Source organism: Salmo salar, chromosome ssa13 (genome assembly GCF_905237065.1).
Source record: "Salmo salar chromosome ssa13, Ssal_v3.1, whole genome shotgun sequence".
NCBI classification, from domain to species: Eukaryota; Metazoa; Chordata; class Actinopteri; order Salmoniformes; family Salmonidae; genus Salmo; species Salmo salar.
In genome coordinates, this window is record NC_059454.1 from 28,210,373 (window position 1) to 28,235,434 (window position 25,062).

Below are 25,062 nucleotides of genomic sequence, written 5' to 3' on the forward strand. Positions count from 1 at the left end.
GAATATTGTCTTATAATGAAAACAATAGTGGGCTAGGATGGTTTGGCTGTGTAAAAGACTCTGCCTCCAGAACACTTATAGCTGCAGCATGGGTTTGAATCCGGCACTGCTATTTCAATAAACTCTCTCCTCTCTATCTCTTTCATATCAAATAAACATAAAATATGTGAGGACTATGCCTACAATAATAACAATAATAATAATTATTAATAAATTAATTCATAGGTTTACTTAATTCCGTTATACATAGTATTTTTAATTCTTATTATACCAATACAATAGGTTATCCAGTTATGACAATCTGGGTAGTCGAATATAAAATATAAATTCAAATTTGATTGAAATTATAGCTCATATTTTACAATGTAGCCTACCAATCATGTGCTGGCTCAAAACCCTGCATTTCATACGAAATAGGTTTCGTTACAATGGGTCAAAGAAAACGTGGGGGGAAAAGCACACATTCATTCTTCATGTCTATATCCATCAAACGAAAGAAACAGTGCCAATAGCTCTATTTAGTCCCGCATGGGACGGTCGGGCAGCCCCGCTTTCTGTGCGTTTCGGCTTCTGGGACTGCACTTCCTGGATTTTAGCGAGCCATTCCGCGCACCCATGTCCCATCGACGCTACATGGTTTGTGGGTGTGTGGTATCTAGTGGAGAAGAACAAGAGCCTGTACATAATACCTACTATTCGCACACATGTATCCTTTATCAATGTAAAGCTTTATCTAGGAGAGACATCGATGCGCTTTGATTTGCCTTACAGGAGATGGTTCGGGACGGCGGCATTCAAGTTCGATTCAAACAGGTGGAATACAGTAGGTATCAGGTGGAGTTGGGAGGAGGAAGGTATCACGACAGCACGGGCTGCATTCTAACCTTCTGACTAGTAGCGGACTTGTGCCATATATGGACTCTGTCTTATTATATAGCCTTATTTATGTAAAATAGGCTACCACGTTTTATTGTCTACTCCGGGACAGTAAAATTGTGATATTCAAACGGCGAATCTTTATTAGCTTGGAGACCATTGACACACAGGTGGGAGATACCAGTTTCTTAGGACGGCCCCTCTTTCAGTTCCTCAGCAGGATATGAGCTACTGACATTTGTTATTACCCTTTGGGACAGGAGGCGAACGGTTTCTGCTAACAGGTGTGAGAGAGAGCACACCAATCTTCATAGCCTGATACGGAATCCTTCCTCATTGTTCGCAGGAATATCAATCTAAGTAATATGTTGATCCCTTTCTAGCCAGGAGAGATACATTTAACGGTTAATTGAAACATACATCGAATAAAATAGTGTATTATTAGTGTTTGGAAATATTTTTAAGACCCCGTCCTCCTATTTAAAAGGACACGGGACATCAGAGAGAAACCATGTCAATGAAAAAATCCAGCTTGAATTTACCCAAAATGAGCAGAAACCCGGTGGTGTTGGAAGGAGAGATGTTCGGCGAATTTCAGGACTGGTGTCTCCGTACTTACGGGGACTCGGGTAAAACAAAGACAGTCACCCGGCGAAAATACAATAAGATTCTCCAGACCCTTTTACACACCGACGACTCGGACGCCTTCTACATCGAGAGCAACCACATCAACGCCAAATTCAAATTCTGGGTGAAGTCCAAAGGGTTCCAGGTCGGGACCATTCAAGGGGACCTGAACAAGAATGGAGCCACTGACATACCTGTCCTGTACGTCCCCATCAAGGTGACGGTTAGTAAATGTTCCTCTTTCCTTGCTGTGCGCGTAATGTGTGTGTGGTCTATGATGCCCATATTTGCCCATATAAATGTATGTATTGAGTCCTCGCACGCTTCCGTTGCTCTACCATAACTTTCCCTGGACCTTTGATCCACCCCAATAGTCCGTTCTTATCTTAAGATGGCACTCATTCATTCCTGTCCCTACTGTCATGGGCCAGGCAGTGCCACTATGCGTACAGGGCATCTATATTAAGCTACTACCCGGTTTGCGCAAATAGCATCGCCCTGACAATAATGATAGACAATGATTTTTGCAACAAAGACAAATTAGGCTAAAGCTAATATCCAGAGACACCTGATGGCATGATAGTCAAGTGTGTGTGTGTTTGCTTGCAGGCGTCCAAGCCATATTGGTTTGAGCGATTGCGTTTTGATGGTTGTCGTGCTGCTGAAGAGACTGGGTAGAGAGAGAAGGTATATATAGATGCCCATCCCACCGCTAGCCCGTGTGCGCGCGTTTGTAGCTCACATTGGCAGCGGAGGGGGGCAAATTAAAAATAAATGATAAAATATTGGTAAAAAAACCCCAAAAACATTCGTATGAGATATTTCATTTGCCAGTTCCCAATATTTACATTATCTTGTCCATTTATGTCTCAAATCAATTCAATTCCGTTAATGCTTAATTTCATATAGCCATTCTATGATAAATATTAAAATATGTGATGCAGACATGGATACAGCTGACAAAAATGGAAGAACTTATTCCATTTCACCTTTGTGCCTGGTGTTAGAAAGTCATTCTAAAATTGCATTTGTGCAGCCTATTCTTTCAATGTTCTTCTAATAATGTTTTATATTGAAAGTTGTGGGGGTAAAGTGGCCTGAAAAGATAGACATCTGTGACTATAAATGACAATGTAAGCTCCATGCCAGTTTATCTAGATCCTGGTTCAGACAGGGACAGGACAACTAAAGATCATGCATCAACATCAAGGATTTACAGAGATGATTACACATTTCAAAGTCACCCGTTCACCTGCTGAGCTTGTCTAATGCACCTGTTTGCTGCTGCTTATTTACATGCCTCAGCATCTGAGTCACATGAAAAGGTTGTGCTCCTGTCTGCTCCCCTCTTGATAATGTGTCTGTCCTAGATTTGAGCAGGCTATTCTGAAACTGTCCATCTCTCTTTCTTCTTTCTCTCTCTCTCTCTCCCCCTCTCCCTATTTCTTTCCATCCTCTCCATTTCTTTCTTTCTTTCTTTCTTTCTTTCTTTCTTTCTTTCTTTCTTTCTTTCTTTCTTTCTTTCTTTCTTTCTTTCTTTCTTTCTACCTTTCTTTCTTTCTACCTTTCTACCTTTCTTTCTCTCTCTCCACATCTCCTTCTCTTCCTCTGAGCTGACTTCATTGAGGTTGGCTAAAAGGATTCAATGGAGAGTCTGGTCATCTATAGGGGACATGCTGCTAGACAAGTGCAGAGTCTGTTATTTCCGTTCCAAACAGGGTCAAGGCTCTCTCTGATTGCTTTTGGACCATTTGTAAATGGCCACTGTTGAAAGTTTCTCTGTAGAAAGATAGTATACAATACATGCCTTAAATATACTCAAAATACAATCACAAAAAGACATTAGTTACCCAGCTTTTGGCTACAGGCAGACAGACAGTCATATGACTTGTTGACTTGCTGAACTCCGATAGTAGGCTAATTTGTGCTTGCCGGATACAGAACATTTTTGAAGGAGCTGTTATTCTGCTCTCAGCTAAACACAGGGTCAACCCCACTCATTGCAGCGTCTTGGCAGAAGCTAAGGCAGAAGCGGTAAGTCTGCTTTATGTCTTGAGGCAGCAGGGTCATATTTTGACTGACTGTGAGACGCAGTTTGCTCTCACCCAGACCTGCTGCTATTTTATTTATTTCAGTGGGTCACGACAAGTGGAGCGTACTGTAGGTTTAATGCTGGAGAGATAGATCAATAGTGATGATGGAAACACAGTCTTGCCCCCTTCGGGGTTCTGTTAAGATGCGTGAGCTTTCACCCTCACTGCTTGTTTTCTATTGGAGGTTTTGACCACTTGTAAATTGGACTGTTAGTGTGTGTGTGGGTGTCTGTTTGTTTGTGGAAGGGAGGGTGAATGTGTGTTTTTAGCTGGGTAAGTTGTTGTGTGAGATTCCCCAGTGAGCAGGTTGTAAATAGGTTGTAAATGTGTTCTAAGTGCCAGTAGTGCCATGGCATGGTAGGCAATGTGTGGATGAATGAGGCCAGAGCACTGGAAAGCTGCCGGAGGCCTGGAGAAACCTGGAGGAGGACGCCACACACACTGACCCCGCTCCCAACCTGTGTGCAAGTGTGTGTGTGTGTGTGTGTGTGTGTATACATGTGTGCATGCATGTTCGCACAACAGATTAGAGTGTGTGTTTTATGACGGACGAAAGTGTGTGTAAGTGTGTGTAATTCCCTCACATACAGGTATTGATTGTTTGTGCAACAGGCAGCCATGTAGTACTGCTCCTTCACTTCCTGTGTTGGCACATAATTATATGTCTGGACAGTGTGGATTATCTTCGGTAGGGTTTTATTAAACTGCTCTGAAGGATGGCACCACTCTAGTGTAGAAAATAGACTTCAGACTAATGTTTTTAGGAGAAGCAACCAGCCGTCAGATGGCAAATCAAAGACAGAAAAGGTTCCTCTAGCAGGAACTCTGTAAGAAATGTGACCTTTAGCAACCTTTAGCATGATAACGACAGAGGATAAGATCATCTGAATCAACACTTAGTGAAGGAAAAACAGGTGGCCTTTTCACATTCCTGACCCGAACCAAAGAATTACGAGCCAGCACAGTAGGATTCAGGTCGGCACGATAGTATGAAAAGGGTCCAGGTGTGATCTTATTAAGAGAGAGTGGGTTGAGACAGCAGGCCAGAGGTGTAGCACAGTAGCAGCACATTGAAAAACCGACAGACAAAGAGAGAGAGGAACAATGGGACAGGCACGGCATTAGGAGGAGCGAGAATGAGGCAGCGAAAAAGAGAGAGAAAAATAGAGGGACAGAGAGAGAAAGAGGGGAAGAGAAAATAGTGTGTGTTGCTGAGAGGAAGCAGCACCACAGCTTAGCCATCACATGGAGTTGACACCAGCGTCTCGGCGGCTCCTATTAATAGGTCTTAACGCTTTTCTCTTTCCTCCACTGGCAGAGGGCCCTCTCTCTCTCGTTCTCTCTTCCTCCCTCTCTCGCTCTCTCTATCCCTCTATCTCTCTCTCGCTCTTCCTCTTCCTCCCCCTCTCTCTCTTTCTCTCTCTCTCTCTTCCTCCCTCTCTCTCTCACCTGCTACTCCTGCTCTTAGAGAGGCCTGACTTGGCTAAGTGCAGTTTGATCAACTGTTGCTGCTCTGTGCCCATGCTCTTCTCAACACGCTCTCTGTTGCTGCTCTGTGCCCATGCTCTTCTCAACACGCTCTCTGTTGCTGCTCTGTGCCCATGCTCTTCTCAACACGCTCTCTGTTGCTGCTCTGTGCCCATGCTCTTCTCAACACGCTCTCTGTTGCTGCTCTGTGCCCATGCTCTTCTCAACACGCTGTCTGTCAGCTGCTCTGTGCCCATGCTCTTCTCAACACGCTGTCTGTCAGCTGCTCTGTGCCCATGCTCTTCTCAACACGCTGTCTGTCAGCTGCTCTGTGCCCATGCTCTTCTCAACACGCTGTCTGTCAGCTGCTCTGTGCCCATGCTCTTCTCAACACGCTGTCTGTCAGCTGCTCTGTGCCCATGCTCTTCTCAACACGCTGTCTGTTGCTGCTCTGTGCCCATGCTCTTCTCAACACGCTCTCTGTTGCTGCTCTGTGCCCATGCTCTTCTCAACACGCTGTCTGTTGCTGCTCTGTGCCCATGCTCTTCTCAACACGCTGTCTGTTGCTGCTCTGTGCCCATGCTCTTCTCAACACGCTGTCTGTTGCTGCTCTGTGCCCATGCTCTTCTCAACACACTGTCTGTTGCTGCTCTGTGCCCATGCTCTTCTCAACACGCTGTCTGTTGCTGCTCTGTGCCCATGCTCTTCTCAACACGCTGTCTGTCAGCTGCTCTGTGCCCATGCTCTTCTCAACACGCTGTCTGTTGCTGCTCTGTGCCCATGCTCTTCTCAACACGCTCTCTGTTGCTGCTCTGTGCCCATGCTCTTCTCAACACGCTGTCTGTTGCTGCTCTGTGCCCATGCTCTTCTCAACACGCCGTCTGTCAGCTGCTCTGTGCCCATGCTCTTCTCAACACGCTGTCTGTCAGCTGCTCTGTGCCCATGCTCTTCTCAACACGCTGTCTGTTGCTGCTCTGTGCCCATGCTCTTCTCAACACGCTGTCTGTTGCTGCTCTGTGCCCATGCTCTTCTCAACACGCTGTCTGTTGCTGCTCTGTGCCCATGCTCTTCTCAACACGCTGTCTGTTGCTGCTCTGTGCCCATGCTCTTCTCAACACGCTGTCTGTCAGCTGCTCTGTGCCCATGCTCTTCTCAACACGCTGTCTGTTGCTGCTCTGTGCCCATGCTCTTCTCAACACGCTGTCTGTTGCTGCTCTGTGCCCATGCTCTTCTCAACACGCTGTCTGTTGCTGCTCTGTGCCCATGCTCTTCTCAACACGCTCTCTGTTGCTGCTCTGTGCCCATGCTCTTCTCAACACGCTCTCTGTTGCTGCTCTGTGCCCATGCTCTTCTCAACACGCTGTCTGTCAGCTGCTCTGTGCCCATGCTCTTCTCAACACGCTGTCTGTTGCTGCTCTGTGCCCATGCTCTTCTCAACACGCTGTCTGTCAGCTGCTCTGTGCCCATGCTCTTCTCAACACGCTGTCTGTTGCTGCTCTGTGCCCATGCTCTTCTCAACACGCTCTCTGTTGCTGCTCTGTGCCCATGCTCTTCTCAACACGCTGTCTGTTGCTGCTCTGTGCCCATGCTCTTCTCAACACGCTGTCTGTCAGCTGCTCTGTGCCCATGCTCTTCTCAACACGCTGTCTGTTGCTGCTCTGTGCCCATGCTCTTCTCAACACGCTGTCTGTTGCTGCTCTGTGCCCATGCTCTTCTCAACACGCTGTCTGTTGCTGCTCTGTGCCCATGCTCTTCTCAATACGCTGTCTGCAGCTGAATTCTTTAACCTAAACCAGAGAGGGACGAGAGGATAGAGAGAAAGAGGGGAGAGAAAAAAGTGCAGTGTTCTGTTTATACAACGACTTGAGTTATTGTATTTGGTCAAAGAAATTAGCAAGCTTTTTCATTCTCCTGGGGCCATATGTATCAAGTGTCTCAGAGTGCTGATCTAGGATCAGGTCCCCCATGTCCATTTTAATTGTATCCACTGTGATTTAAAAGGCAAAACTGATCCTAAATCATCACTCCTACTCTGAGACGCTTGATTCGGCCACAGTTTAGCTGTTCTCAGGTCAGGTATTAAGAGTAGGAGGGGAGGTCTACTGCAGTAGGAGTCAGTCAGAACGTTATTTAAGACGGTCAAACAAGATATCGTATGTCCGTGGAAATAGGAGACAGATGGACATCAATGAGGTTTCTGTGTTTGGCATCATGTGCAACTACCAGCAATAGAACAAATCTTTCCCCATAGGGTCACATGAGCGTCTATCCCGGTCAGAGCCGTGTCCAGCAGCAGCCCCACACTACAGGGCCATGTTCATTAAGCACCAAACATAAGAAAATGGACTGACACAAGGACGGAAAACCTGGAGTTGTCCAATAAGAAACATTCATTTTTTGTTTTCTGTTGCAAAAACGCTTCTTAACGTTTTCCGCTGGATTCCCTAATGAACAAAACCCATGGCTCAGTCACAACCCATCCTCTGCTCCCCTTCTGGGCTGAGGAGGAAAAACAGGATAATAGAAATAGACATACTGGAGTGTACAGCACAGGAAACTGATAGCTCTTACAGTATCAGATGTTTAAAGGGTTAGTTTGTGTGTCCTGTCTATTTTGCCCTGTCTGTGTAAAACTATCTGCCTGTTTTGTGTGTCTGTGTGTTTGAGGAGCTATTTGTGTGTTCATGTGTGATGTATGCTCATGTTGGGGGTGCGTGATGGGAGGATTCGCTGTGTGTTCTCTGTGTGTGTATCTACTTTCCACCCCTTCCTCTCTCTCCTCCTATTTCCTCCTCCTCCTCCTCCTCCTCCTCCCGCTGCCCTCCGTGGTGGCGACGTGTCGATGGCCTGGGGTTTAATGGTGGCCTGCGGGGGTAACTTAATTGGGACGGCCCCCTTATCAGACCTGGGATCTCTAATCTCAAAGGGCCCCTTATCCCGCAGAAATAAATAAGACTAAATTGACGTGAATGGGGAGGCCTTTGGTTGTGTGGCTCCTCCCCCCGCCCCTGCCCTCTGAGGCCCGGTGCGTCTGTTGGGGGGCAGTAGGAGGGCGTTAAGTGCAGGGCCGGGGTGAAGCAGGGGGCATGCTCCCCTCTCCAAACCGAGGGGCTGTAGTCACAGCAGTCACCCAGTGAAAGTCACTCACAGCGGGGAAGAGCATGGCAGGGGGGTAGGGTTAGGGTTGGGTTGTGGAGCTGGAGGGGTTGAGGTGAAATGAAAGATTCCCTCATTGTGTCAGCTGTTGGTTTGTAGAGAAAACAAAAAGTCTACTATTTAACACTGTACTATTAATTCGTTAGAGGGCCTCAAATATCACATTCATTTGTCCACTGTATACATGAATCGTGCAATGTTGGTTCCTGTTTCAGTCAAGTCTTTGGTCACGTGTGTCAAATAAAAACACCCTAATGATTGGTTGACAATAGAGCATCCCACAATGCAGGTGTTGTCTGCAGGAGGAAGTTGGTGAAGAGAAACTGCAGAAACTTGCAGTCGACTGCAGTCAAAACTTCATGAGCTTTGATCACATGGTTTTTGTAAAGTTCATGCAGTTGTCATGTAGGCGCAATTCGGAAAATGTTTATCCCCATAATGCAACAGACTTTGGAAGGCGGCGACCAATAATGCCCACTGACTTGTGATTATTTTGGGAGAGTTGTCTGTCTGATTAAGTATTATTTCATTTTTTTATGTCCAAGAGAATCCCGGTGTGGGATTTCCGAGACTACTACTGCCTATCACTAACTAACAGGGAAGAAATACAGCCTAAACATCCTTTTAATGACATTTTTTACTTTCTGTCCCTAATACTGAAACGAAATGATGTAAAAACTAAATATAAATGTTTTATCAAACTAAAACTGAATAAAAACTAGTAAATCAAGTTGTAAAAGTAACTGAAACTAAACTGAATTTCAAATAAAAAATAGAAAACGAATAGAATTAAAAACACAAAACTATAATAACCTTGGTGTGAGTGTGTGGACAGTGATCTGCTGGCTGTGCAGCTGTAAATCGTTGACTGGCAGTAATTGTGTTACAGAGAGAGTGATGTAGGAGAGGAGAAAGGAGTGGGAGAACTAAATAACGAGAGAGAGATGGGATGGGATGAGGCAGGGGATAAGTTTGTTTTTTGTTGTGGATCCGCTTGTCTTCACACACACACGGACACACACATACAGTATTACGAAATCCACTTCATTTAGAGTGGGTTCAATGGAGGGCCCATCCAAAGTGTCCAGGCTGTTCAGTTCTCTGTCTGAGGTCCGGTCTGGAGCATTCTACTTCTCTGGTCACATCTGTGTTCTTTCTATATTTTATTATGAATGTGTTTTTGTTAGCTTGGGTTTTGTGTATTCTGGTGTGTGAGACTGTGTGTGTATTTCTGTGTAGGATACTGCTTTTGTATGATTTTGTTCAATCAGTTTAACATTTAAAAAAAATACCTCTGGTAAAGGAAATGCATACTACACCTTAGCAGACTACATACAGTAATAGTAGTCCCTCTGTAGAATTAAAGAGAAAGTTCACCCAAAGACAATGGTACCTACAGTAGGTACCATATTTTTTCACATTTTGTTGCATTACAATGTGTCATTGAAATAGATTTAATTTTTTTTTTTTTTTTTGTCATTGTAAAATGTGGCTTACCAAATCACATAATAAGTTACATGGACTCACAGTGTGTGAAATAATAGGGGTTGAAATTATTTGTGAACGACTACCCCTTCCTCTGTCCCCCATACACTATATATACAAAAGTATGTGGAGGACGCCACTCTATGTCACGTCCTGACCAGTAATAGGGGTTATTTGTTATTATAGTTTGGTCAGGACGTGGCAGGGGGTGTTTGTTTCATGTGGTTTGGGCTATGTATTTAGGTAGAGGGGTATTTGTTTTATATGGTTCGGGGTGTGTGTGTACGTACAAGGGTGTTGGATTTATGTGTTCCGGGGTTTTTGGTTTATGTTCTTGTTTTGTTTGTAGGGTTTCTATGTTGTGTATTTCTTTGTTGGCCTGGTGTGGCTCTCAATCAGGAACAGCTGTACATCATTGTTTCTAATTGAGAGTCATACTTAGGGAGCCTGTTTTCCACCTGTCCCTTTGTGGGAGATTGTTTTTGCACTGCTGTGTATAGCCTGCGATACTGTCGTACTGTCGTTCTTTGTTTCTTGTTTATTTTTCGTGTTCACATATAAATAAAATAATGATGAGCACGCAACCCGCTGCGCCTTGGTCTAATCCCTTCGACTACCGTGACAGAATCTCCCACCACAAATGGACCAAGCAGCGGGGTAAGGAGCACGAGGAAGAAGGATGGACATGGGCGGAGATGAGGATGAGCATTTCCAGGGCTATGGAGGAGTTAAGGGAGCCCGAGAGGCAGCCCCAATCATTTTTTTGGGGGGGGCACACGGGTAGTTTGGCTGGGCGAGGATTAAGCCCCAAGCCAAATCCCTATGCTTTCTTTAGGCAACATATGACTGGACAGGTCCCGTGCTTAGGGGTAATGTGTACTTTGGCGAGGCCAAGTATTTTCAGGCCGGTGTGTGCAGTGCCAGCACCCCGCATTTGCCAGGGGGAAGTGGGCACCCAGCCAGTATGGGCGGTGCCAGTTCTGCGCTCGAGACCGCCAGTGCGCCTCTACGGTCCAGTGTTTCCCGCTCCTCGCACTAGCCTTGAAGTGCATGTCTCCAGTCGGATACCTCCAGTACCAGCACCACGCACTAGGCTTCCAGTGCATCAGCCCAGTCCAGTATGTCCTGTTCCCGCTCCTCGCACTAGCCTTGAGGTGCGTGACCCCAGTCTGGTACCTCCACTACCAGTCCCACGCATTAGGCTTCCAGTACGTCAGCCCAGTCCTAGTCCAGAGTGTCCAGCAACAGTACCTCGTCCAGAGTGTCCGGCAACAGTACCTCGTCCAGAGTGTCCGGCAACAGTACCTCGTCCAGAGTGTCCGGCAACAGTACCTCGTCCAGAGTGTCCGGCAACAGTACCTCGTCCAGAGTGTCCGGCAACAGTACCTCGTCCAGAGTGTCCGGCAACAGTACCTCGTCCAGAGTATCCGGTAACAGTGTCTAGTCCGGAACCGAGTGAGACGGCCTACTGTCCAGAACAGAGTGAGACGGCCTACAGTCCGGCACCGAGTGAGACGGCCTACAGTCCGGCACCGAGTGAGACGGCCTACAGTCCGGCACCGAGTGAGACGGCCTACAGTCCGGCACCGAGTGAGACGGCCTACAGTCCGGCACCGAGTGAGACGGCCTACACTCCGGCACCGAGTGAGACGGCCTACACTCCGGCACCGAGTGAGACGGCCTACAGTCCGGCACCGAGTGAGACGGCCTACAGTCCGGCACCGAGTGAGACGGCCTACAGTCCGGAACCGAGTGAGACGCCCTACAGTCTGGAACCGAGTGAGTCTGCCTACAGTCCGGAACCGAGTGAGTCTGCCTACAGTCCGGCACCGAGTGAGTCTGCCTACAGTCTGGAACCGAGTGAGTCTGCCTACAGTCCGGAACCGAGTGAGTCTGCCTACAGTCCGGCACCGAGTGAGTCTGCCTACAGTCTGGAACCGAGTGAGTCGGCCTACAGTCTGGAACCGAGTGAGTCTGCCTACAGTCTGGAACCGAGTGAGTCGGCCTACAGTCCGGAACCGAGTGAGTCGGCCTACAGTCCGGAACCGAGTGAGTCTGCCTACAGTCTGGAACCGAGTGAGACGGCCTACACTCCGGCACCGAGTGAGACGGCCTACAGTCCAGAGCTCCTAGAGTCGCCCTACAGTCCAGAGCTCCCAGAGCCCAGTCCAGGGTCTTCAGTGACTGGCCTCAGGCAGAGGTATGCAGTGGGGGTGGTTTGGTCCGGTAGGGGATTAAGGCCTGAGCCTAAGCCACCTCCACTGTAGGAGGTTTGGGGAGGGGGGGTGTAGCACAGGAGCCGTCGGTGACGGCAGCCACCCTCCCTTCCCTCCCTTTAGATTTGGGATTTATTTTTTGGGGGTTATTTTTGGTTATTTGTGTGAGGTGCATCTGGGGTCTGCACCTTTGGGGGGGTACTGTCACGTCCTGACCAGTAATAGGGGTTATTTGTTATTATAGTTTGGTCAGGACGTGGCAGGGGGTGTTTGTTTCATGTGGTTTGGGCTATGTATTTAGGTAGAGGGGTATTTGTTTTATATGGTTCGGGGTGTGTGTGTATGTAGAGGGGTGTTGGATTTATGTGTTCCGGAGTTTTTGGTTTATGTTCTTGTTTTGTTTGTAGGGTTTCTATGTTGTGTATTTCTTTGTTGGCCTGGTGTGGCTCTCAATCAGGAACAGCTGTACATCATTGTTTCTAATTGAGAGTCATACTTAGGGAGCCTGTTTTCCACCTGTCCCTTTGTGGGAGATTGTTTTTGCACTGCTGTGTATAGCCTGCGATACTGTCGTACTGTCGTTCTTTGTTTCTTGTTTATTTTTCGTGTTCACATATAAATAAAATAATGATGAGCACGCAACCCGCTGCGCCTTGGTCTAATCCCTTCGACTACCGTGACACTCTAACCCTACTCAACTTCCTCTGCAAGCACCTGGAGGGCCCAAAAATCTATGCAAGGCTTCTGTTCATCGACTTCTCGTCTGCCTTTAATACTATCCAGCCTCACATACTAGCAGAGAAGCTCCTCTCCCACTTCAAGCTGGACGTGAGCATTGTTGGCTGGATAGTGGACTTCCTTACCGACCGGTCCCAACAAGTGGCGTCATGTCAAAGCAGCTCTGCTCCTCCACTGAATTCCCACAAGGTTGCGTGCTCTCTCCTCTCCTGTACATACTCCACACTAATGACTGTCGTTGCGAATATGAAAACAGGCACATCATCAAGTTTGCTGATGACTCGGTCTGAGCATGGGCCTTCCTCCAACTGAATGTCTCCTAAACTAAAGATATGGCCATTGACTTCAGAAGGCAGCCACTGAACCCCACACCCAACATGGTCATGGAAAATGACATTGAGCTGGTCAGTACCTACAAGTACCTGGGAACAGTGCTAGACAAGAAGTTGACGTTTGAGGAGAACACAGATGCCGTCTGTAAAAAGGGACAGCAGCAGCTTTTTGTTGTTGACAAAGATGAACTGTTTTAATGTCAGCAAGACAATGATGACACTGTTATATTGAGTTTTATTGGTGGCCAGCTAGGTCATCGGGGTGCAACAGGCACATCTCTCAGTGACATTCAGAAGCATGTGGTGAGGAGAGGTAGCAGTATCCTAGACTGTCCTCCTCTACCATTTTGTGCTTCTCCCCTCAGGTTGTCGTTTTAGACTTCCAAAACGCAATAGCAACAGATACAAGAACTCCTGTATCCCACAGGCCATAAACCTTCTGAATATGCTCATGAAACTAAATGTCTATTTATTGCTGCACTTTTGCACAACGATTACTCCTTTTTATCTATCTCATTGTTTCATGTTATGTGTGTATTGGTTGTATGTTGTCACTGTTTTTAATGTTTTTTTATTTTTATTGTTGAACCCTGACTGCACAACAAATTTCCCAATTGAGACAGTAAAGATAACTTGAACTTGAAAGTCTCTGAATGTCCTTAAATGGCCCAACCAGAGCCCGGACTTGAACCCGATCGAACATCTCGGGAGAGACTTGAAAATAGCTGTGCAGCGATGCTCCCCATCCAACCTGACAGAGCTTGAGAGGATCTGCAGGGAAGAATGGGAGAAACTCCCTAAATACAGGTGTGCTAAGCTTGTAGCTTCATACCCAAGAAAACTTGGGGCTATAATCGCTGCCAAAAGTGCTTCCATCCAGGTGTGCATGATTCTTAGGCTGTGTTTTACACAGGCAGCCCTATTTTTATATTTTTTCCACTTGTTGGTCTTTTGACCAATCACATCACATCTTTTCACATATCTTTTTCAGAGCTGATCTGATTGGTCAAAAGACCAATTAGTGGCAAAAAATATCAGAATTGGGCTGCCTGTGTAAACACAGCCTTGAACTTACTTATATAGATTTTTCTATTGTGTTATTGACTGTACGTTTGTTTATCCCATGTGTAACTCTGTGTTGTTTGAGTCGCACTGCTTTGCTTTATTTTGGCCAGGTCGCAGTTGTAAATGAAAACTTGTTCTCAACTGGCCTACCTGGTTAAATAAAGGTGAAATAAATAAAATAAATAAAACTGAAGCTGTAATCGCTGTCAAAGGTGTTTCTAACATGTATTGCCTCGGGGATGAATACTTATCTAATCAAGGTACAGCTAACTGACAAAATAATGGAAACACTTGAGTAAATTAGGGACACAAAGTATATTGAAAGCCGGTGCTTCCACAAAGGTGTGATTCCTGAGTTAATTAAGCAATTAACATCCCATCATGTGTAGAACAATGCTGGGCAGGCCATTATTTTAGCTACCATGGCTATGCCCACATCCACAGGGCACGAGTGGTCACTGAATGGTTTGATGAGCATAAAAACAGTGTAAACCATATGCCATGGCTGTCTCAGTCACCAGATCTCAACCCAATTGAACACTTATGGAAGATTCTGGAGCAGTGCCTCAGTCAGCAATATCCACCACCATCAACAAAACACCAAATTATGGGATTTCTCATGGAAGAGTGGTGTCACATCCCTCCAATAGAGTCCCAGACCCCCAAAAATACACTATCAATTTCTAGATAGTTTAGGATGATTTTGACTTGCATTGGATGTATGCTACAAATGCTAAAACATGAGCCTTTGAAACCATGGCCAGGTAAGTCAAAGACTCCAGCCACCCTAGTCACAGACTGTTCTCTCTGCTACCGCACGGCAAGCGGTACCGGAGCGCCAAGTCTAGGTCCAAAAGGCTTCTTAACAGCTTCTACCCCCAAGCCATAAGACTGCTGAACAGCTAATCAAATGGCTACCCAGACTATTTGCATTGTCCCCACCCCCCATTGTTACGCTGCTGCTACTCTCTGTTTATTATCCATGCATAGTCACTTTACCTCTACCTACATGAACAGTTGAAGTCTGAAGTTTACATACATCTTAGCTAAATACATTTAAACTCAGGTTTTCACAATTCCTGACATTTAATCCTAGTAAAAATCCCCTGTTTTAGGTCAGTTAGGATCACCACTTCATTTTAAGAATGTGAAATGTCAGAATAATAGTAGAGAGAATGATTTATTTCAGCTTTTATTTCTTTCATCACATTCCCAGTGGGTCAGAAGTTTACATACACTCAATTAGTATTTGGTAGCATTGCCTTTAAATTGTTTAACTTGGGTGAAACGTTTTGGGTAGCCTTCCACAAGCTTCCCACAAAAAGTTGGGTGAATTTTGGCCCATTCCTCCTGACAGAGCTGGTGTAACTGAGTCAGGTTTGTAGGTCTCCTTGCTCGCACCCGCTTTTTCAGTTCTGCCCACAAGTTTTCTATAGGATTGAGGTCAGGGCTTTGTGATGGCCAATCCAATACTTTGACTTTGTTGTCCTTAAGGCATTTTGCCACAACTTTGGAAGTATGCAATGTCCATTTGGAATAGCCATTTGCGACCAAGCTTTAACTTCCTGACTGATGTCTTGAGATGTTGTTTCAATGTATCCACATAATTTCCCTCCCTCATGATGCCATCTATTTTGTGAAGTGCACCAGTTCCTCCTGAAGCAAAGCACCCCCACAACATGATGCTGCCACACCCGTGCATCACGGTTGGGATGGTATTCTTTGGCTTGCAAGCCTCCCCCTTTTTCCTCCTAACATAACGATGGTCATTATGGCCAAACAGTTCTATTTTTGTTTCACTAGAGGTCATTTGTCCAAAAAGTATGATCTTTGTCCTCATGTGCAGTTGCAAACCGTAGTCTGGCTTTTTTATGGTGGTTTTGGAGCAGTGGCTTCTTCCTTGCTGAGCGGCCTTTCAGGTTATGTCGATATAGGACTCGTTTTTCTGTGGATATAGATAATTTCGTACCTGTTTCCTCCAGCATCTTCACAGGGTCCTTTGCTGTTGTTCTGGGATTGATTTGCACTTTTCGCACCAAAGCACGTTCATCTCTAGGAGACAGAACATGTCTCCTTCCTGAGCGGTATGACGGCTGCATGGTCCCATGGTGTTTATACTTGCGTACTATTGTTTGTACAGATGAACGTGGTACCTTCAGGCGTTTGGAAATTGCTCCCAAGGATGAACCAGACTTGTGGAGGTCTACAATGTATTTTCTGAGGTCTTGGCTGATTTCTTTGGATTTTCCCATGATGTCAAGCAAAGAGGCACTGAGTTTGAAGGTAGGCCTTGAAATACATCCACAGGTACACCTCCAATTGACTCAAATTATGCCAATTAGCCTATCAGAAGCTTCTAAAGCCATGACATAATTTTCTAGAATTTTCCAAGCTGTTTAAAGGCACAGTCAACTTAATGTTCGTAAACTTCTGACCCACTGGAATTGTGATACAGTGAATTATAAGTGAAATAATCTGTCTGTTAACAATTGTTGGAATAATTACTTGTGTCATGCACAAAGTAGATGTCTTAACCGACTCGCCAAAACTATAGTTTGTTAACAAGAAATTTGTGGAGTGGTTGAAAAACGAGTTTTAATGACTCCAACCTAAGTGTATGTAAACTTCCGACTTCAACTATACATATTACCTCGACTAACCGGTGCCCCCCACACAGTGACTCTGTACCGGTACCCCCTGTATATAGCCTCGCTACTGTTATTTTGTTGCTCCTTAATTGTTAGTTTATTTTGTATTTTTTTTGTATTTTTTTGTTATTTTATTTTATTTTCACTTCAGTTTATTTTAGTAAATACTTTCTTAACACTTTTTTTTCTTAACTGCATTTTTGGTTAAGGGCTTGTAAGTAAGCATTTCACAGTAAGGTCTACAACTGTTGTATTTGGTGCATGTGACAAATAACACTTGATTTTCTGTCATATAGTACTTTGTGCATAGTTAGGGTGAACCTCTTGAGGACCCCTTCGAGATAAAATCCCGTTAACGGGATTGGTTGGACAACAACCAGTGAGATAGCACGGCGCGAAATTAAAAAAAAAAGAATCTCAAAATTAAAATTCAAGTATTATACGGCATTTTAAAGATAGTCTACTCGTTAATCCAATCACATTGTCTGTTTTCAAAAAGGCTTTACGGTGAAAGCAAAACATTAGATTATTTTAGGATAGCACCTTAGCAAAAAAAAAGCAGTTTTCCAAGCACGGTTAGCAACCAGATATACAGCTAAAATTAAGCTCTAACCTTTGACAATCTTCATCAGATGACACTCCTAGGACATCATGTTAGACAATACATGCATTTTTTGTTCGATCAAGTTCATATTTATATTCAAAAACCCATTTTTTCATTGGCGCGTAAAAATGTTTTCTCCCCATAACTTCCGGTGAATGGGCACATTCATTTACAGAAGAACTTATAAACATTGACAAAATTTATAACAATTATTTAAAGAATTAGAGATAATCTACTCCTTTATGCAACCACTTTGTCAGATTTCAAAATAACTTTACGGAAAAAGCACATTGTTCAATATTCTGAGTACAGAACTTCAATGCTAAGCTATACAGTTAGCCTACAACCACGGATCTCTTAAAATATGTTCGAAATATTTTCTTACCTTTGCTGATCTTCGGCGGAATGCACTCGGAAGGGCTCCCACTTCCACAAGAAATGTTAATTTGTTCTGAAAAGTCCATCATTATGTCCAAATACCTCCGTTTTGTTGACCCATCCAGAACACTTTACAATGCCATGTGGCGTGGACGCAAATCCATAGACGAAATGTTCAAAAGTTCCATTACCGTTTGTAGAAACATGTCACACGATGTTTACAATCAATCCTTTAGGGTATTTTTTTACGTAAAATTGCGATAATTTTACAACCGGGCAATAGGTATTCATCCCAGAAGAAAAATAACAAACAGAGAACTCGCGTGAACGCGCGTCACGAGACACCTGTCCTCAGACTGGCCACTGATTGACTGAGCCACAATTTTCTGCCCGGTAACAGGTGACAGATGAAACCAGTTCCTAAAGATTGTTGACAGCCAATGGAAGCCTTAGGAGGTGCAACGTAAATCCTATGTCACTGTAGTTTCTCAAGGGATTCAAAAGAAAAACTAATTTCTAATTTCTCCCACTTCCTGATTCAATTTTTCTCAGGTTTTTGCCTGCCATATGAGTTCTGTTATACTCACAGACACCATTCAAACAGTTTTAGAAACGACAGAGTGTTTTCTATCGAAATCTACTAATAATATGCATATTCTATTTTCTGGGCCAGAGTAGTAACCTGTTTAAATTGGGTATGTTTTTCATCCGGCCATGAAAATACTGCCCCCTAGCCCCAAGAGGTTTTTAAGCAGCATATTCATCAAACAACATAGCAGGCAGGAGACAAGAACGGAAGACCCCAACTATGTGCTCTGAAGCCTGTGTGAAGCTTCAAGCTGACAATCTGCTTTTTAAGGAAAAGAAAGTGTATCTATATGGAGCTTCTCTGTGTGCTGAAACCCGCACGGTGGTGGAACAGATTGGTTTTAATGAGAGATGGTATCCTCACACTGTGGCTATCAGGAGCAGGCATGCAGGTTTGACTCTCCTCTTAGATAATCAGGGATAGATTACACTCTCTGTGAAATGACTGTCTGGAGGAAGACATGGAGCGCTGTCGTGTGATTTGTATGTGGGTCTGGAGGATCTAAATCCGCACTCGGTGCGTCCAAACAGGCACCCTATTCCCTATATAGTGCACTAATTTTGACCAGAGAACTATGGGGTTAGTGCCAGGTAAGCACAGTACTTGCCAGTGTTCAGGAGTAAAGATGTTGTCAGATGTTAGCTATATCCCATAGAGCAGGGAAGGATACTCAAATCTGACTCTGAGCCTGCTGGTTGTCTTTTATTCCTGGTAGTTGATTGACTGATTGATTGTCACAGATTGCCCAGATTCTACTCACTTGGTGTCCCAAGTGTGAATCAACCCCTGATTAGAGGCTCACAATGAAAATCAGCATCAGCACCATGGTTCTGACCTCAAGGGCCAGGAAAGGAAACATGATAGTGAGTTAAGGTTTGTGTCTTTGCACACTGTGTGTGTGAGCGTGTGCGTGCGTGACAGGGTTATTGATTGGTTTGAACCAGTATTTTAATTGGATTGGTGTCAGTGAGTACCCTCCCTACTGAGCGTGCTCAGTGCCCACACTCCTGACCAAGTCAAACTTCAGTTCTGGCTTCACGCAGAGAGGAGGTAAGTTACTTTGCCATTACATGTTCATCTTATCTCAGAATCTACTGAATAATATGTCATTTAGCTTGGGAGTATGTTCCCATAGTATAATGGATGTCATTTGGTGTCATTAACACACGTCATGTTACAGTATTTAGCCTATAGACTTTGAATGAAATGAATGCTCAGTGACCATTCAGTACACTGTGAAATGTCAACAGAAGTCTAGTTCTTAAGGAAAGCACTTCTCTTCACTACAGTTTCCTCTCCATCTCATTCTCACCCGCTCTAACCTCTCCAATGAAATGAATGACAGAGAATGTGTTCGTGAACGTTTTCCCACCCTGTGACAACTTCAAGTACCTTTGTGCTTAAAGATTGGTTTTGTAAATACACTCCAACACACAGTTCTGCTGAAAGATCTAATTGGAGAAGCTGCGCAAAATGGTTGCCTTGCCAGTGACACCAGTAAACCTGTGTACTCCCTCTACAAGTGGAAGTTGTGTGTAGGTCCACTGTCACGTCTCTGAACTGTCAACAGTATACTGAAACAGCAGCATACTGAAATACTGAAACAGCAGCATACTGGAATACTGAAATGGCAGCATGCTGAAACACCATTATGAAACGATATACTGAAATGGCAGCATACGGAAACATAATATACAGTATATGATAATAATATAATATATGCCATTTAGCAGATGCTTTTATCCAAAGGGACATACAGTCAGGGGTGAATACAGTGGTGGTCCCGGGAGTCAAAACCAATATCCTGGCGTTGGAAGCAGGGAGGGAAGAAGGGGGAGAAGAAAAAGTAAGAAAAATAGAAAAAATAAGGAAAAGGGAAAAAGGTAGGGTTCTTCTTCATAATATGAGTGTTTATTAGTCATTATTTATTATGAAATGCTGAAAAACATTGAAAATAACAATGACTCCTCATAGATAATCAGGGCTAGATTACACTATCCAGCCTCGGATAACATTTCTCAACAACCGTTATAGTCTCCAAAAGTGTTATTATTTTTCACATTGGTGAATTTAAGATCACCTGAGTTAATGGAACATAATCATAACATATTTGTTGTTCTAATGAGGTTTATTACTGTACTATACTTACCTTGTTTATGCAATTAGTATCTTAAATGATCAGTTATCTGTTGGGGTTTCTTGTGGACTGCATATTTCCTGATATAATTATAAATACATCACATGTATGAAATGTTTTATTTATTAAAGGTAAAGAAAGATTGACCTAAAATCAAAACTCATTCAAACAATTGGTTGAAATATAGAGACATGTTTATTAATGACACATGTGAAACCTCACACACACACACACACACACACACACACACACACACACACACACACACACACACACACACACACACACACACACACACACACACACACACACACACACACATATAGCCCCTAGGGGCCCAAGGTAATGAGTGAGTATAGCAACTGACTGACTGATTCTGAGTGAATGACACCATAGGATCCAAACATATGACCACATCCATGCAAACAGAGGAAAAAACTCTTTCTAAAAGTTCTAGGGCTCGATTCAATTAGATTGGAGTTGGTTGACACCCGCATAGCGGTGGTTTTGGTGGTGTCGGATGTGGAATTCACAAGCAGCTCCTTGTATTACCTTATCGCCTACACTGCCATTGGATGCAACAAAACCCTCCATCTTTATATCCGACAAATCTAATGCAGCCGCGTTTAGAAGTTCCTGCAGCCACGTTACAAGTTCAAACATTTGAATGTCTGATGTTATATTGAAGGCTATAGGCTCTACTTCCGAATAGACTGATAGGCTTTAAATCACCCCATCCAAATTAACATAGAAAGTGTATGGCTATTGCACAAGTTCTATCGCCCTTTTGAACTTCTAACACAGTAGGGATAATAAGGAAGGGAGTGGTTTGTGATACACCAGCAACCGTGGGGTAATGCTCGATCTGATTTGAGGTGAGACCCTAATTTTAGAAAGAAGATAAAAAGGGCTGGAGTACAGCAGAGTATATATCGAAACTAGTGACACATTGCCACTTATCAAACCAATCAAGTTTTTTGCATTGGTGGAGTTGGCTGGCAGCAGACTGGGCTGAGGGTGAAGCAGGCCAGGTACTGGTGGCAGCGGACTTGGCACTGGAAGAAGCAGGTTGGACTGTAGTTCTCTAACAATTTGGGCACAAATTTGTTTACATCCATGTTAGTGAGCATTTCTCCTTTGCCAAGATAATCCATCCACCTGACAGGGGTGAGATATCAAGAAGCTGATTAAACAGCATGATCATTGCAGAGGTGCACCGTGTGCTGGGGACCATAAAAGGCCACTCTAAAATGTGCAGTTTTGTTACACAACACAATGCCACAGATGTCTCAAGTTTTGAAGGGAGCCTCCAATTGGCATGCTGACTGCAGGAATGTCCACCAGAGCAGTTGCCAGATAATTTAATGTTAATTTCTCTACCATAAGCCACCTCCAACTACATTTTTGAGAATTTGACAGTACGTCCAACCGGCCTCACAACAGCAGACCTGTCACGCTCTGAATCTTTAAATTCCCTGTCATAAAGGAGCCAAGGCGCAGCGTGCCGGTAATTCCACATCTTTATTGAGGGAAACCAAAACCAAAACAATAAACAGGTACGCAGCAATAAACGTAACGCACTATGCCGAACACACACATAAATAACAATAACCCACAAACACAGGTGGGGAACAGGCTGCCTAAGTACGATTCCTAATCAGAGACAATGATAGACAGCTGCCTCTGATTAGCTCCCCCCCATTGAAAGTGAATGCTAGTGTAACGTTACCAAATTATATACGTGACTGTGCTGTAAGCGTGACCGTACTAACAAACTTAGCTAGCTGAATAGCATTTACAAAATGGGCAATAACTTAACCTTGGTAACGTTAGCAGATTGCATGATATTTTAGATCTCACCAACTTTGACAGTTCTCTTACCTATGAAAATGAATGCTAGAGCTACTGTAACATTACTGTACCGTTACCAGCAGAGGTGGGTACGGTGCTGAAAATCTGTAATAAGTAAAAGAACAGTTACTTACATTGTAATTTACTCAAGTAAGAGTAGCCTGCTTAAGAAACTACTCAAGTAAAAAAGTATTCAGTCAGAAAACTACATAAGAACTAGTAAAACATTAAGTTCGGTAATTTTTTACACCTTATGGTAAATTGTGACAGTAAACAAAAAGGACATCAACGTAATGCAATTGATTTGACATTCATTTATTATTTATGCCTGCCAGCACCATTTGCTGATGTCCTCCAGCACAGGTAGGATGTACAGTTTCAATTAGGGTCTTATTCAAAGGTGACTTTTACATTACATTTACATTACATTTAAGTCATTTAGCAGACGCTCTTATCCAGAGCGACTTACAAAATGGTGCATTCACCTTATGATATCCAGTGGAACTACCACTTTACAATAGTGCATCTAAATCTTTTAGGGGGGGGGGGGTTAGAAGGATTACTTTATCCTATCCTAGGTATTCCTTAAAGAGGTGGGGTTTCAGGTGTCTCCGGAAGGTGGTGATTGACTCCGCTGTCCTGGCGACTTAATATCTATCAATGTGCTCAGTTCCATAAAAAAGGTAAAGTACTGTAAATGTGATGGTGAATGCGTACTAAAAAGATTTACACCAAGTGTGATGTTTAATTTTTTACTCAGAATGAAATATCAAGGAGGATCAGGTAAGTATCACAACAGTCAAACACTATTAATCATGTTACTAGTATGCAAATCAGATATATTTCAGCATGGAATTAAACATCAAGATACAGTTGAAGTCGGATGTTTACATACACTTTAGCTAAATACATTTAAACAAAATTTTTCACAATTCCTGACATTTAATCCGCGTAACAATTCCCTGTCTCAGGTCAGTTAGAATCAGTACTTTATTTTAAGAATGTGAAATGTCAGAATAATAGAGAGAATGATTTATTTCAGCTTTTATTTCTTTCATCACATTCCCAGTGGGTCAGAAGTTTACATACACTCAATTAGTATTTGGTAGCATTGCCTTTAAATTGTTTAACTTGGGTCAAATGTTACGGGTAGCCTTCCACAAGCTTCCCACAATAAGTTGGATGAATTTTGGCCCATTCCTGCTGACAGGGCTGGTGTAACTGAGTCAGGTTTGTAGGCCTCTTTACTCGTACACGCTTTTTCAGTTCTGTCCACAAATTTTCTGTAGGATTGAGGTCAGGGCTTTGTGATGGCCACTCCAATACCTTGACTTTGTTGTTCTTAAGCCATTTTGACACAACTTTGGAAGTATGCTTGGGGTCATTGTCCATTTGGAAGACCCATTTGCGACCAAGCTTTAACTTCCGACTGATGTCTGGAGATGTTGCTTCAATATATCCACATAATGATGCTCATGATGCTATCTATTTTGTGAAGTGCACCAGTCCCTTCTGCAGCAAAGTACCCCCACAACATGATGCTGCTCCCCCCGTGCATCACGGTTGGGATGGTGATCTTCGGCTTGCAAACATAACGATGGTCATTATGGCTAAACAGTTCTATTTTTGTTTCATCAGACCAGAGGACATTTCTCCAAAAAGTACAATCTTTGTCCCCATGTACAATTGCAAACTGTAGTCTGGCTTTTTTATGGCGGTTTTGGAGCAGTGGCTGATTCCTTTCTGAGCGGCCTTTCAGGTTGTCGATATAGGACTCGTTTTACTGTGGATATATATACTTTTGTACCTGTTTCCTCCAGCATCTTCACAAGGTCCTTTGCTGTTGTTCTGGTATTGATTTGCACTTTTCGCACCAAAGTACGTTCATCTCTAGGAGACAGAATGCGTCTCCTCCTGAACGGTATGACGGCTGCGTGGTCCCATGGTGTTTATACTTGCATACTATTGTTTGTACAGATGAACGTGGTACCGTCAGGCGTTTGGAAATTGCTCCCAAGGATGAACCAGACTTGTGGACGTCTACAATTTTTTCTATGAGGTCTTGGCTGATTTCTTTTGATTTTCCCATGATGTCAAGCGAAGAGACATTGAGTTTGATAGTAGGCCTTGAAATACATCAACAGGTACACCTCCAGTTGACTCAAAGGACGTCAATTAGTGAAATAATCTGTCTGTAAACAATTGTTGGAGACATTAGTTGTGTCATGCACAAAGTAGATGTCCTAACCGACTTCCCAAAATTATGGTGGTTGAAAAACGAGTTTTAATGACTCCAACATAAGTGTATGTAAACTTCTGACTTCAACTGTAGGTATTCAGGTAAGAATAATGTAAGAAATAAATAATCAAACAGTGCACAGATCAATTGTCAAAGTGAAACTCAATCATCTTTTTCCTGCCTAGGTAGGATTTAACTTCCTTCTCATCTGAACCTCTCCTTTCCATTTTGAAGGGTCTTTTCTTGGCTGGCCCATTCTCCTCCCCCTCAGTTGTGCCACTATAAATAAAAATAAACACACACAAAACTGTCACGCCCTGACCATAGAGAGCCCTCGGGGTTCTCTATGGTGTTTTAGGTCAGGGCGTGACTCGGGGGTGTTCTAGTCGTTATATTTCTATGTTGGTGTTTTAGTATGGTTCCCAATTAGAGGCAGCTGATTATCATTGTCTCTAATTGGGGATCATACTTAAGTTGTCCTTTGTTCCCACCTGTTTTGTGGGATATTGTTTGTGTTAGTGTGTTTAGCACTACGGCTTTCACGTTCGTATTATGTTTATT

General features: G+C 43.8%; 1 protein-coding gene across 2 annotated transcripts in view; it reads left to right on the plus strand.

The window, feature by feature from the left end:
• The first annotated feature begins 571 nt into the window (after positions 1-571).
• The window catches only part of LOC106566803 (nucleolar protein 4-like), a 190,939-nt gene continuing 166,448 nt past the window's right edge, over positions 572-25,062 (plus strand). The window contains exon 1 of one of the 2 annotated variants that reach the window (XM_014135218.2): positions 572-1,726. In XM_014135218.2, the coding sequence (XP_013990693.2) occupies positions 1,388-1,726 (339 nt within the window). In that variant the 5' untranslated portion in view covers positions 572-1,387. The remainder of the gene's footprint in view (positions 1,727-25,062) is intronic. The other variant, XM_014135217.2, reaches the window with a different exon arrangement.